Source organism: Aegilops tauschii, chromosome 4 (genome assembly GCF_002575655.3).
Source record: "Aegilops tauschii subsp. strangulata cultivar AL8/78 chromosome 4, Aet v6.0, whole genome shotgun sequence".
Lineage (NCBI taxonomy): Eukaryota > Viridiplantae > Streptophyta > Magnoliopsida > Poales > Poaceae > Aegilops > Aegilops tauschii.
In genome coordinates, this window is record NC_053038.3 from 207,521,499 (window position 1) to 207,536,610 (window position 15,112).

General features: G+C 44.2%; 1 protein-coding gene across 8 annotated transcripts; it reads right to left on the minus strand.

Annotated features, from left to right (window-relative positions):
* Nucleotides 1-3,493: 3,493 nt before the first annotated feature.
* LOC109781887 (retrovirus-related Pol polyprotein from transposon RE1) lies at nucleotides 3,494-14,877 on the minus strand. 8 transcript variants are annotated; one of them, XM_073496472.1, is made up of 4 exons: nucleotides 14,352-14,877; nucleotides 13,505-13,603; nucleotides 4,565-12,345; nucleotides 3,494-3,960 (listed from the first exon to the last, which is right to left on the minus strand). In XM_073496472.1, exon 3 carries the CDS (start codon nucleotides 8,082-8,084, stop codon nucleotides 6,870-6,872), a length of 1,215 nt encoding a protein of 404 aa, XP_073352573.1. In that variant the 5' UTR covers nucleotides 8,085-12,345; nucleotides 13,505-13,603; nucleotides 14,352-14,877; the 3' UTR covers nucleotides 3,494-3,960; nucleotides 4,565-6,869. The 8 variants fall into 7 exon arrangements, 6 of the variants coding, with proteins under 6 accessions (XP_073352575.1, XP_073352574.1, XP_073352573.1 ...); XM_073496474.1 differs by having other exon boundaries at nucleotides 13,505-13,598; XM_073496473.1 differs by having other exon boundaries at nucleotides 3,494-3,950.
* Nucleotides 14,878-15,112: the final 235 nt, after the last annotated feature.

Consider the following 15,112-nt stretch of genomic DNA (forward strand, 5'->3'; position numbering starts at 1 on the left):
TATGAAGATTATATTATGTCCTACACAGTAGATGGAGGCATGCCATGTAAAGGGTGTACTAACCGGCATGAGTATCAAGAGAAGGATTATGCCAATGGAATTAAACAAGACTCTATTTAATTATATATTAGTATATGTGGGTGATTTCCATCTAATTTCTCAAGCACATGATGGTGGATGCACATGTAGTATGTAGTACGTTCCTAGCAAAAAAAGTAGTATGTAGTATGTAGAGTGAAAGAAAAGAGTATTAATAGAAGAAAAGAGTATGACAAAAGGTAGTATGAAGTATAATATTCTTTGAGGAATAGTATGGAGTCTAATAGGCAAGGTAGTACATGGTGTATGTTGTATGGTGTATTTTCTGTAAAGAAATATAAGATCGTTTAAATCACTAGAGAGTATGTTGTATGTTGTATGTCAGTATATGCTTACAGAGAACATGAACAATTATATACTTCAAAAAGCATTCAGTGGTAGATGTAAAATATGCTGACGTGGGAGAGTATGGATTGCTTTATTTTTGGTTTATACTATGTCGAATATAATATTTTCTGAAAGAGAGTATGAAGTATATGCACGCTATACTAAATAGTATATGGAGAGAATATTATTGCTAACAGAGTTTGTTTATATTTCAAGCTGGTGCGTTCGGTAATACATGATCGTGATACATACATGATGCATCCATTATGTCATCCATTGATTCCAGGAAACAACATGCATCAGTTTGTGTCAATGCATCTTGAGCGGACGCCGAAGTATATTCGTCCTCATCCAGAAGTTCTCCAAGGAAAGCGTCGGCAGCTCCCACCATATTGCCGACGTCAGAGCATGCGAACGACAGTACATGGCCATTACATACTCCTCTAGATCTGGCTGTTCTACAACAACTAGATTTCAATCTCTAGATCCACGTGTCTTGCTGCAATGGCAGTCTTCTCCACATTCAGAGGAACAGGTTGGCCTTCATGGCTTGGTTTTAAAAATGGGTCTAACGAAGGGAAGTTGTATTCATATGTAGGTGAGGTCGCCTAGGGAAATCCGATCGGCGCTTTCCGCCGGGGCATCGTCGAGCAGCATGAACAACCTGGGCGCCCAGAAAATCTCAGGCTAAAATCAACAAATTACGTATATCAGAAAACTAAATTAGCACACGTAATGTGAGATCAAAGAACATAGTATTACGTGTATAGATAACAACATGGATTCCCCACTAGGTGGACATGCCTCCTCTTTCGCGTGAACTATAAAACTGCTGTAACTAAACTCTATATTACCCCCCCCCCCCCCAAAATATCAATGAAAAGCTGCTCCATCAGCATTTTCGTTAAAAAAAATAATAACAACATGGATCGATCCAAACCATCATCATGATGAGTTCCCATCCAGGCGGCGCCTCTACGGTGGCGGCATCCGAGCGGCCGAGTGCATGGATTGTTCGTGCGTGACTGATCTGTGCATGACAACGGTTTGTGAGACACAATAAGATAGGGGCTGGTACGGTGATGATGGTGGTGTTGCGTCCACATCGGCGGAGAAGGCATCGATCAACCCAGAAGCTAGCTCAAACATAAAGTTAAAACTGCAATCTCACAGATCAAAGGTTAACATACATACATACGTGTATTTGTTACAAGCAGATGTGTCAACACGATACCTTCAGCAGCTGTGAGATCCAATGAAAAGCGATAATGGCGGCTTAGTTTGCAGGCACACGTGGCGCCATGGCCGGGCCATGCAACATCTCGATCGGCAAGGGAACTTTCTCGTACCATGAAGCTATGAATCAATTGGAAAGTGCTATTGGATATTTTACCCTTTGTTTATGCGAGAGCTCGATCTAGGCCACATAAATATCCAGGTTGTTGGATACGACACGCTATATACGTTCCATGCACAAAAGTCGGAACCATCCAGCTGATTTTACCGGGTGGGGAGTAAATCGGCTTATTTTGGAACAAGACCCGTCAATCAAAGGCCACACCTGGGAAGAGATCGGATGGTTGACAGGATGGGGGTAACTACCACTAGATGGTAGAATCTATTTTTCCTATATATATATATATATATATATATATTATTCTGTTTACATCTGGGCTATTCTATTTCACGTAACAGAATATTATTCTGTTACCCTATTTCAATTGATGGTTTCACGTGGTTGTACTGATGATTTTCATCTCGTCGAACTGATCGTCTTTTCGTCAGAATGGGGCATGTAATATATCGTTGTAAAGTTCTTGACATCTACATTACAAATATATAGGAATTTTTTTCAAAATCATCATGATTTAAGAGTAGTTTTGGAAAAACCGTTTTTTTTTTCAAAAATGAAAACATGAATCATATTTTGGACTTAATTTTCAAACGGTTTGTCGGAATTGAGCAAATAAGATGGCATTGGAAAGCTGGTGAAAATCCGCTTCTTTCATATATCTATTGTTTTTCCAAATTCTATACGATTTAAAAGTAATTTGAAAAATGGTGAAATTCTGGGCGAAATGTATTTTCATGTTTTTTTTTTCAAACAGTTGGTCGGATTGACGCAAATGATACGGCATTGGAAAGCTATGGAAATGCGCAAGTTTTTCGTATAGAAATGTTTTTCTAATTCCTTACGGTTTAAACTCGAATTTGAATACGGTCAAATTTGATTCCGAACGTGATTTCTTTTTTAAGTTTGTCAAAATGGGGCAAATAATATACCATTGGAAAGATATCGAAAATGCGAAACTTAATCATATTGAATATTTTCTCAAACTCGCAACCGTTGAAGAGTAATTTTGAATACGGTGAGACCCATCGTGTTGTTTTTCCGATCGAAAAACAGAGTACTCGTACTGATCTATTTGTGTGTTTGTACTAAGGTACTTTTCATAGTAGTTTTGAATGGTTCTGAAAATAGAGTACTTTGAACGGATGTTTGTATGATTTTGTACCGAGCGTCTTTTCACGTACTAGACTTTACTCTGTATTTTCGGTATAATTTTCCTTGTAACTTCTCGATGGTATCATCATGCCCGAACTTGCATAGTTTATACCGTTGAACTGAATGATATTTTTAATAAAACAAAAATGTTTTGTGTTTTCTTTTGAACTCAACATTGTTTTGCGACTATATTCTGGACTTCTCTTATTTTACCACTTGAACTTTTACCATTTTGAATTTCCATGGTTTTCTTGTTTGAGCTTTTTTTCCAAATTTATCTGGGACATCATGTTCAACTTTTCTCTGAGCTTATATGCTAGTAATAATAGAACGTTTCCCATACAATTTTTGTCCATTCGTAGACATCAACCAAAATAGGCAGGAGAGAGCACTATCGAATATGTGGGAGCACACACATCCTCACCACATGAAATCGAAGAGGCAACTGTAACATACTTTTGCAAATACAAGCATACAAAAATTTATAGAAACAACATAGTATATCCTGATATAAAGTTGGACGAATGCTCTGGGATTTTTAGAACTGATGAGGATAAAACATTAAGAATCAACTGGCATTATTAGAGAAGTTCCAAACTGTAATAAGACAGTTCGACACAGCTCTCAGATAGTCACTTTGTAGATCAAGAAAACATACAGCATCCTAAGCTACCAAACGGTAACATTGGAAGGTTACAGTTTGACATGTCTCAAACGTAGAAGGTGACATTAAATGGCCACAACTTTCAGTGGCTAGTTGGAAGCAAAGTCATCTTATCAGTGGCTAATTGGTTAGCAAAACTTCGGAAGAAAAATGGAAGCAGAGGCGCTAGTGCCTTCGCGCACCCCACAGTGAGATCCTTGGCGCTGAACCTGGAAATGGGGTCGGAAAGGCTCATGTCGCGCTTGGCAGCCGTCTCGTGCCCTACCTGGCGGCATTGCCTTGTGGTTGGCCCAGTGCCCGCCTTGCCGACAAGCTCCGGGGGTAAACCAATTAACCACTGCTAACCCAAAGATCCTGCAAAATCCTGACCAAGAAATCACTTTTTTCACGAAACTAAACTCTTGAAGTTGCTACATAGCAGTCTTTGAACCTCCTACAGGAACATAATATATATCATACAACATATATATTTTGCAAACTTGGAGCTTCTACTCAATACGAATCTCTTGTTTCTTGGGCACATATCAACAGAAAACACTCAATAGAATTGCTTGTTGTACTATATTTTATAGAACAAATTGTACTGAACTTAACTAAAATTAGAAATTGTACTGAACTAAAATAAGAAACTTAAACTGAGTGTGTCACTAAAATTAGAAGTAGAACATGTAGGTCTGAGAAGGCATGGATGTGAACTTTATTTGTGCAATGAAACCAACACTCAGAGTCTCACTTTTTTATTTTGTCACATTTAGAAATTGATTTGCAAATGACAGCATGTGGACTCAGCTCATGAACATATCATCCTTGCTGCTGGTTTATCAATAACACTTTTTTCTAGATGAAGTCATGCAATCCCATCATCAATTGTAAAAAGAAAACTCCTTTCCTTTACATTTTCCCATGCAATAACACAAGCAAAAATATCAACAAACCACAATGGTAAGACCAAAGCTACATGACAATACCTTTTCTTGAGCTAGCTACTACATGTACTGACTCCTCCACCACTGTAGCGTCCATGTATCCTCCTTGCGCGGGCAACCACTAGGGATCAAGCGCTGCTGCCACTCGACACACTGAACCACCTGTAGGAATCAAAGTGAACGGAAGGGATTCGAACACATCAATGGACACATGTACTACACAACAATGTGCATCTGTACTGTCCATAACAACAAAATAACAAAAATACAATTTTATGAAGGAAAACAGTTCTTGAAATTGGGTTGAGCTTAAATGTTTAGATTTTTGAACTCCTGCAGCAGTTATACTTGAACTTGCACGACACATTTTTGAAAGCATCTGATGTTCAGAATATGCTATATGAAAAGAGGAAGGGGGAACACACTAAGAGACATAGGCAAAAGGGAGAAAATCATGATCTATTAACTAGGACATTTATGATACTAGGCAGTGACATACATGTCAAACCATTCCCACCAAGAAGTAGTAGCAGGGTTGTTCTATCAGTGAGGAGATGCAAAAGAAATGCAACTATACATTGAAAATTCCAATAAAAGCATTGAAAAAATCCTACTATTGGCCGTTTGCAATGCAACTTAGAGGATTGAAATAGACAGGCATCATGAGAGAACTAAATCAAATAAAGTACCTTTCTTCCTGCACCTATCTACTTTGCATTATATGCAGCACCCAAAACTGAACAAAACATCATGTTGGAATTATTGTCGCTCCACAGTTTGTGATATAAGAATAATATGGAAACACAAAGATGATCGGACTTTGATTGGAAAGTAGACGAGCTGAAAAGCATTCAAACTATGAACTGAAAAAATTGAAGCTCCACACACAACGTGGGGCAACGGCGACTAGCGGGGTAGCACAGGAAGCCGGCGGTAGAGACAGACGCTGCATCGGCCATGAGCGCCTCGCAACACACATCTGCTCCATGCCTCTGTCTCCTTGCTCGCCGCAATACACTAGCCACCTACTCACTTTCACCGGTCGTACTCTGCACATACCAGTAACCAATTAACCATGCACTACAACACACCTAGGACTGTATCTTCGGCACACTTTGAACTGATGGGTACTTTTGTGTATTTTTATTACTGCACATGAAGTTAAAGTAACGCCAAAATAGTCCTAGTGAACATTATTCTTCGAACTGCTAGAACAGAGCAAAATTCAGAAATTTTCGCAACGAGAAAAACTGATTTTTTTTGTAGCTTTTTACTACAAAAAATGTTCATCAACAACATTTGCATCACAAAGAAATCGAAGCAGCAGTACAAATGAACACGGATAGTGAGAGAGAGCACGGGAGGGAGAAGAGTAGAAACCTTGCACCACCATAGGAAAGGACCTAGGCGGAGGAAAGTGGAAGAAGGCAGCCATGGACTGCTGCTTGCGATGAACTCGATCATCCTTATGCCATGGGGTTGGACTGAGGACGGTGCACATGATGTGACCTTGACAATGGAGGAGATCGCAAGAGCGTACAGCATCTGGACCGTCCTCCAACCTCCGCGGACCAAAAAATGGTAGTGCCCTTAGCACATAGGATCATGAGGTAGGGGGAGCAGCCAAACTGCATACAGCAGCACAAGGAGATGTGCAGGTATGATACATGAGGAGGGGTCAGGTGATAAACACCCAGAACAGGGTAACACCAAGTGCACAGCAAGAAGTTGTGTATTTATATTTATAAATAATATAACAAACACCACTTAGTTGAGTGCTTGTGTGCGTTTAAATCTGAATAAAAAGTGTGTGAGATGCGGAAACGTCTTAGCCTCGGTGTGAGGGGACGTGTTGCATGTTATAGGCAGGGGCGCAATCTCCCTGAAGCGCATACAATGATAGTTGAGATATTACAGGAGACTTGGAGGAGAAGGGATAAGAAGATAGAGTAGGTTACAAGAGAATATTTGAACTACCTATCTAGTCTATCTCTATCTCTAGATGCGCCAGTATGGCACAAGGCTCCTCCTTCCGTTACACCAATGTAGCGTGACATAATGTGTTTAACACCCTCCCTTAATCACAACTTCATCAAGTTGAGATTATGTTTGAAGTCTTCAAAGCTTCTTGTAGGCAATGGTTTTGTGAATCCATCTGCAATTTGATCTTTGGAATGCACAAACCGAATCTGAAGTTGCTTCTTGGCAACTCTTTCTCTCACAAAGTGGAAGTCTATCTCAATATGTTTTGTCCTAGCATGAAAAACTGGATTAGCAGATAAATATGTAGCACCCAAGTTATCACACCACAAATAAGGAGCTTGAGTACTCCTGACACCAAGTTCCTTTAGCATGGATTGTACCCATATAACCTCAGCTGTGGCATTTGCCAGTGCCTTGTATTCTGCCTCTGTGCTAGACCTGGAAACAGTGCTTGTTTTCTTGCACACCAGGATATTAAGTTTGGGCCAAAGAAAATTGCAAAGCCACCAGTGGACCTTCTATCATCCAGACAGCCTGCCCAGTCAGAGTCTGAAAAAGCACTTACAAGTGTAGAGGATGACTTGCTGAAATTCAAACCAATGTTGGCAGTATTCTTGACATAGCGAACAATACGTTTAGCAGCAGCCCAATGAACTGTAGTGGGTGCATGAACAAACTGACAGACTTTGTTGACAGCAAATGAGATATCAGGTCTAGTAAGTGTAAGATATTGGAGTGCACCTACCAGACTTCTATATTTTGTACTATCATCTTGACTTAAGAGTTGTCCTTCTGTGAGAGATAATTTTTCTGAACTTGACATAGGAGTGGGAGAGGGCTTATAACCTTGTAGTCCTGCCTTTTTTACCATATCTGCTGCATACTTTTCCTGAGAGAGATGAAGTCCATCCTCATGCTTCTTCACCTCAATCCCTAGGAAATAATGCAAGTCTCCAAGATCCTTGAGAGCAAACTCTGTACTGAGATCTTTCAAGAGCCCTGTAACAGCCTCATCTGATGAGCTTGTAACAATGATATCATCAACATATATGAGTACAAATATGTATGTGTTATGCTTGTTGTAAATGAACAGTGAGGTCTCAGACTTCGAAGGAACAAAACCAAGTTGTTGCATCTTGTGACTGAGACGTGAATACCATGCTCTTGGAGCTTGCTTCAACCCATACAATGATTTGTCAAGTTTGCATATGTAAGAAGGAACGTTTTTGTTCACAAACCCAGGAGGTTGCTTCATGTACACTTCCTCTTCCAGAGCACCATGGAGAAACGCGTTCTGTACATCTAGTTGCCTGAGACTCCAGCCCCTGGAAACAGCAATAGACAAAACAAGGCGAATAGTGGCAGCTTTTACAACAGGACTAAACGTGTCCTCGTAGTCTATGCCATATCGTTGTTTGAATCCTTTTGCAACCAATCTAGCTTTGTATCGATCAATGGTTCCATCTGATTTTCTTTTAATCCTAAACACCCACTTGCAGTCAATGAGATTTTTACCTTGCTGTGGAGGAACCAAATGCCATGTTTTGTTCTTCTGAAGTGCCACAAATTCTTCATTCATGGCCTTTTTTCACTTTTCATCACTCAAAGCTTCCTCAAGAGTGTGAGGTTCACCTGTAGAACATACCATGCCATATTTTGTAATATGCTTGTAGTTAATAGGTTTGGTTACCCCTTTTTGCAGTCGTGTGCGACGCGGAGACGTTGTGGCTGCTGTTTCTGCCGCAGAAAATCCCATGGCAGAATCTGGGACAGTTGCAGCCGCCGAATCCACCCGAGCCGGATCTTTTGTGGCTCATGAGGGCGTTGGCGAAGACACGGGCGTTATAGCCGGCACAGAGGATCCTACCCGACACGCCTCATCATTGGTGCAGGAGGGCGTGAGCGTATCAGCACAGGATCCCGCGCCGGTCAGGCCTGTAGCTGTCGGGCGGCGCAGATCCCGCCGTTTATAGCAAACCGGCTGGGCCAGAAACCGAGCCGCCACGGGCCCAGTGGCGCCACGCCACCTGTCATTTCCTGGTTGGCGCGGGGCGGAGGAGGTGTGTTCCCCAGCCACAGCGTGCCGCGTGGCCGGCTCGACGTCGCTGTCAGCACGCGCTGTCCCGCGCCTGATCGCACCTGATTCGGCTGGCGCGGAATCGGAGGCAGATCCGCCTGACCTGCCTGCCGCGTCTGAGTGCTCCGATCCCAAGGGGGATGTTGTGCCTGGCTGGACAGACCCCAAGGGGGATTTGTTCCCCTCGCCTGGACACATAAAATATGGCCCTGTAGGCCGCATTTCTTCGTCGTTTTGACTGCCGTTTTTTCTCTGCTTTCTCATGCATCATCATCATACTCATATGTGGTATTAAGAGGGTCAGTCAACACTTGATCATTACAGTTATCACCCCCGTGATCAAAACCAGTAAGATGAGACGGAAGGAGTAGGATTTCTATGCGAAGGAGTGCACCCGCATTGGGGTGAAGATGGCAAAAGGAAACTTGGTCTCATCAAACACGACATCACGTGAAATATACACACGACCAGAGGTGACATCAAGACACTTGACACCCTTGTGTTGAGCACTATACCCTAGAAAGACACACTGTTTTGATCGAAACATTAATTTTCGATTGTTGTATGGACGAAGGTTGGGCCAACACGCACACCCAGCGACACGAAGGGACTTTTAGTCTGGTTTGGTGTGAAGGAGTCTTTCCATGGGAGTTTCGTTGTTGATGACACGACTAGGAAGCATATTGATGATGTGAACGTCGGTGAGAAACGCTTCATCCCAGAACTTGAGGGGCATGGAAGCACCAGCTAGGAGAGCGAGACCCACCTCAACTATGTGACGGTGCTTGCGTTCGGCCGAGCGGTTTTGTTGGTGCACGTGAGGGCAGGAAACATGATGAGATATGCCAAGAGTTTGGAAGAAGGAATTCAACTTTTCGTATCCCCCCCCCAATCAGATTGTACCGCAAGGATTTTGCGATCAAATTTTCGTTCTACAAGTGCTTGAAAGTTTTGAAAGACTTGAAAAACTTCGGATCGTTTCTTTAGAAGATAGATCCAAGAGAATTTGCTATAGTCATCAATGAAACTAACGTAATATGTGTGTCTACCAACTGAGCTAGGGGCAGGACCCCAAACATCTGAAAAAATTAACTGGAGTGGTTGAGTAGAAACACTGGTAGAAACAGGATAGGCAATTGATAACTTTTTGCTCTTTGGCATGAATCACAAATAGTTTCAACATGACGCTCACCAACAAACGGGAGCTTATTTTTCCTAAGCAAGCGTTCAACTAAAGAAAATGAAGCATGTCCTAGACGATCGTGCCACCGTGTTGAAGAAAGCTTGACAACACCATAGGCTTGTTTATTGTGTCTTCTAAACTCCGGAAGGAACGGGTAGAGCCCTCGAACACATCTACCTCGATAGAGGGTTTTCCTCGTGGCCAGATCCTTGATCAAGAAGAAAAAAGGATGAAACTCATGAAGACATGGTTGTCAAGTGTAATTCTATGAACGGAAAGGAGGTTTTTGTTGGCACTAGGAACATGCAAAAAAAAATCTAAGATGAATTTTACGATGAGGGGTATGTATAACCGAATAACCAACGCTGCTGATGCTCATACCTGCACCATCGGCGGTGTGAATTTGATCCTTGCCGTGGTACTTCTCACGGAGGGTCACCTTCTCGAGCTCTCCGGTGAGATGATTTGTGGCGCCGCTGTCGAGGTACCAATTGGTGTCCATGCCGTAGGAGCCATCAGCTGCCGCAGCGATCTTGTCATCATCTTGAGAGTCGTCCTCGTCTTCATCATAGTGGTACCAGCAATCCCGAGCAGTGTGACCAGGTTTGCCACAGATTTGGCAGCGTGGGGCGTCCGGGCGAGTTCGGCCAGAGCCGCCACCGCGGCGACCCCTGGTGCCACGAGCGCCGCCACCATTGGTTCCGCCAGTGTTGCTGGTCCTGGCACCACCAGCCCTGCCCTTGCCACGAGAAGGACCGCAGTAGCGAGAGCCACCGCCACGACCGCGGGTGGCGAGGTTGGCGGAGGACTTGAAGCCACCGCCGTCGGAGTTCTGGAACTACACCATGCGCTGGGCGAAGTTGCTGAGCATGGAGAAGATCTCGTCGAGGGAGGCGGGGCTGACGCGGGCGTCGAGGGCAGAGACGAGGGGCTGGTACTCCTGATCCAGTCCGTGAAGGATGTACGAGATCAGTTCATCGTCCTGGATGGGTTTGCCCGTCGCCGCCAGCTCATCCGCGAGACCGCGCATGGTGGCGAAGTAGGCGCCGGCGGACTGGTTGCCCTTCTGTGCGTTGATGAGCGAGGTACGTATGTTGTTGACGCGGCTCAGCGACTGCGACGAGTACATGCCCGCCAGCATCGTCCAGAGCGCTTGCGCCATGGTGACCGTGGTCACCGTGACGAGCACCTCTTTGGAGAGATTGCTCAGCAGGAAGCCAAGCACCTGCTGGTCCTTCCGGACCCAGATGGGGTGGCGAGGGTTGGGCACAAACGTGTCCTTGCCGTCCTTGTCCTTGGCGGCTTGAAGCTTGGCCGGCTCCGGCGAGGTGCCATCAACGTACTGGAAGACACCGGCACCACGAAGTTGTGGTGTGATCTGTGTGCGCCATAGCACGTAATTCGTGCGGGAGAGTTTCTCGATCACCTGCCCACTGAGTCTAGGGTGAGATACGCCGGAGGAGGAAGACATGTTTCTTTTGGTGCGACTGGAATCAAGAGAGAAACTAGATGGAAAGTAGGATGGCTCTGATTACCATGTGCGAGATGCGGAAACGTCTTAGCCTCGGTGTGAGGGGACGTGTTGCATGTTATAGGCAGGGGCGCAATCTCCCTGAAGCGCATACAATGATAGTTGAGATATTACAGGAGACTTGGAGGAGAAGGGATAAGAAGATAGAGTAGGTTACAAGAGAATATTTGAACTACCTATCTAGTCTATCTCTATCTCTAGATGCGCCGGTATGGCACAAGGCTCCTCCTTCGGTTACACCAATGTAGCGTGACATAATGTGTTTAACAAAAAGAACATCATTATTTTAGGACTTTATCCCGGTTTCATCATTAGTACACAGTTCATGTGTGCTATTCTCCCATAGGTATCAACACACAACAACATGTGTGCTTGGAAGAACAAGGCACTTGAATCGGAATAGACACTGCAAATCATTATTTTAGGACTATCAGCATTAGCACTTCCATAGCGCTTCAACTTGCATGCACTAACATGAACATTATTAGGTAAAAAAGCGTGGGGAAGCCTCGTTTCTTTGACAAAAACTTATAGAATTTTGTCTGAACTTACTAGTTTCCCGGTTTCAAACTTATAGAATTTTATACCCCAAACTTCTACAGGTTTCTTTAATTTCTATGGAACAAAAAGAGAAGAAGTCTGGACTCAAGAATTATACAAAAGAGCGAAACCATAGTGTGAAATTATCTGAGGCTTTTGTTGAACGGAGGAGACGAGGTGATGCAGGAGCAAAACCCGACTCCTTGAATATACAGTAGTTGTTCTATCAATACTTCTTTGAGTTCTGATTTCTGAACATTCCCAGTAGTAATACATGTACTGTGCGATACACAATTCTGTCATTGAGCAAGTTAGTTTAGAAAATCTGGAGATACTACATAACAATAGACAACACATAGTCCAAAGCATGCACGCGACACAGGAATGCCAGCAATACCGCACATGAACGCACTGGAGAAGCACAACGAAGGTGGGCTGGACAAGCTCAAGGTCGTCCACTCCCAACTCTATTTTCCTTCTGTATTGGATAGATGATAATCTGTCTTGAACTGAACTAAGATTAGATTTTAAACTGAACTTAAATAAGAAAATGAACAAAACTAAAATAAGAATTTGGATGGCACTACATCAAAGAAGTCGTGTTCTTATGTTAATCCGAAAAACTACATTTTCTTTACAAATTAGAAGAACTGATGTTTAGCTTTCTGGGAACGGAGAACCCATAGCTGAACAGAGCTACAAAGTGGTTTCTGAAAGAAGTTATTAGAACACACCGTGATTACAAACACACATGTACATGAACTGACTATAAAAGATGAACACGACCTGACAACAAGGACACACATGAACTGACAACAAGAACATACCGGTCATTTAACAGATTATAAATGGTGACAACACATCATAGCAGCTTGGGCCAACGTGGGGCTCCAAAACACACAACGTGGGGCAACGGCAACTGGCGGGGTAGCACTGGAAGCCGGCAGTAGAGACAGCCGCTGCATCGGCCATGAGCGGCTCGCCACACACATCTACTCCATGCCTCTGTCTCCTTGCTCGCCGCAGTACACTAGCCGCCTACTCGCTGTCACTGGTCATACCCTGCAGATACCAGTAACCAATTAACAACTCACTACAACACACCTAGGACTGTATCTTCGGCACACTTTGAGCTGATGGGTACTTTTGTGTATTTTTATTACTGCACATGAAGTTAAAGTAACACCAAAACCAGCAACTCTATCAGCTTCATCTTTTAGAAGTAAGTGCACATGAAGGTAGAAGAAGACTGAAACCAGCAACTCTAATACTTCATCTTTAGAAGTTAGTGCACATGAAGGTAAAAGAAGACTGACAAGCCAGTAAATGTAACATTGTAAAAAACTATGAGATGCATAAACCACACAACAAAAACCAAGAGCATGCGTGGAAACTCAAACTATATGGTTTTGTAGGTAGCATAGCATGGTAGCTCAGAACAAAATCAAACGCAGTGGTCAGCTATATGATGTTTCTGTGACTATGTTGAAGCTACGACAGAGAAATAATATCACATCATGAGAGAAATGATGCAACATCAACAGTTCAGGAGATAGAACGGGCAGACCAGAAGTAAATATGTTTTGAGGAGATGAACTGACCAGGATTTAAATAAACTCTCACAAGCAGTAATTTTTGTACTTCTCATGTAGTAATACATGGACTTACTGTCAAACAGTTCAGGTAGTTGAACTGGCCACACCGCTGCACCATGTCACCCAGCTCCTTGACGGCCTGCTTCTTGTGATCGCCGACGAGCACCCTGGGCTTCACCATGAACCTGGTTAAAAGATATATGGGACTGGACCCTATAGATTTAAATGAACTCTGACTAGAAGTAATTTTTGTACTTCCCATGTAGTACTACATGGACTTGCTGTAAAATACATGGACCATGTAATAATTTTGAAGTTAATTATATGATCATCTCAAGGAGCTCAAGTTGGACTGAAAGCTCAAGTTGGACTGAAGCTCACTCGATAACTGAAACTACTAGGGTGAGGGGCGGGATCCAGGGTGCTGCAGGCAATGAACGGCCTGGGGTGGTGGCGTTGAACAGCCTGGAGTGGTGGCTGAGAACGGCCAGGGTGCTCCGGCAGCAGAGCCCCACCGGGAGATGGCGATGCAATCAAAACTTTAGAGACAATTTACTCCATTTTCTCCCGTGTTGTTTTCACATTAAACTGCCGTGCAATCAAAATTACAGCTGCAAGCTAGCAAGGATACTTTGATTTTTGTTTTGCACTATGCTCATGGAGTCAAATCAGATCAAACATGCCAGGCATATAAAATTTGTTGTTTGATGTTACCATGAGCAGTGGTTACATAGTAAATTCAAAGAAAAACAAAACATGGCAGGAACATCATAGATAGTAGTAACGGCAATTCACTTGGAAGCATCTGCTACCAAAAATGTACTAGCAATGACAAATTCATTTGGAAGCAACCGCTATATATAACTGATTCCAAAAATGTTCCCCAACCTGTACTAAGCAGTTTCAGAGCCTGTACTCACAATGAACTACCGATGGCTAGAGGCGGAGGAGCTCCACTCCGACGAGACTCACTGCCCCACCACGCAGTCCGGATTCGCGCTGTCATCCCCGCGGGAGGGGAACAGGCGGGGGCAGCTACCGGAGCCAGGGGAGCAGGGCGGTTGGCGGCGCCGGGAGCCGGGGAGGTTGGGGACCAGGCATCGAGGGGACCCGGGGAGAATGGGGGCCGGGCGGCGCCGGGACCTAGGGAGGGGGTAGGGTCGAGGCGGCCCCCGGATGTGGGGAGCTTGGAGGTTCGGGGCCGGGCGGCGCCGCGAGTCGAGGAGGAGGTGGGATGGGGCGGCGCCGGGAGTAGGACCGGAGGTGAGGCGGGGCGGCGCCGCGAGCCGGGGAGGAGGTGGAACGAGGCGGCGCCGGGAGCAGGGGAGGAGGTGGGGTGGGGCGAGGCGGCGCCGGGTGCAGGGGAGGAGGTGGGGCGGGGCGGCGCCGTCAGGAGCCAGGGCCAGGATAAGGTGGGATCGCGGGTGGCTGGGTTCTTTTCGTACCGGTTCAGAGTTGAAAACCAGACGCGGGCCCTATATAGAGCCGTGGGTAACAGAATACTCCATCCATCCCAAAATAAGTGTCTCAATTTTATATTAGCTCTAGTACAAATTTGTATTAAGCTGAAGACACTTATTTTGAGACAGAGGGAGTATTATTCTGTTACTAGTAACAGAATAGTCCAGCCTTATATATATATATGACAAATGTTTTCTACAAGCAGTGGTAGTTACCACCA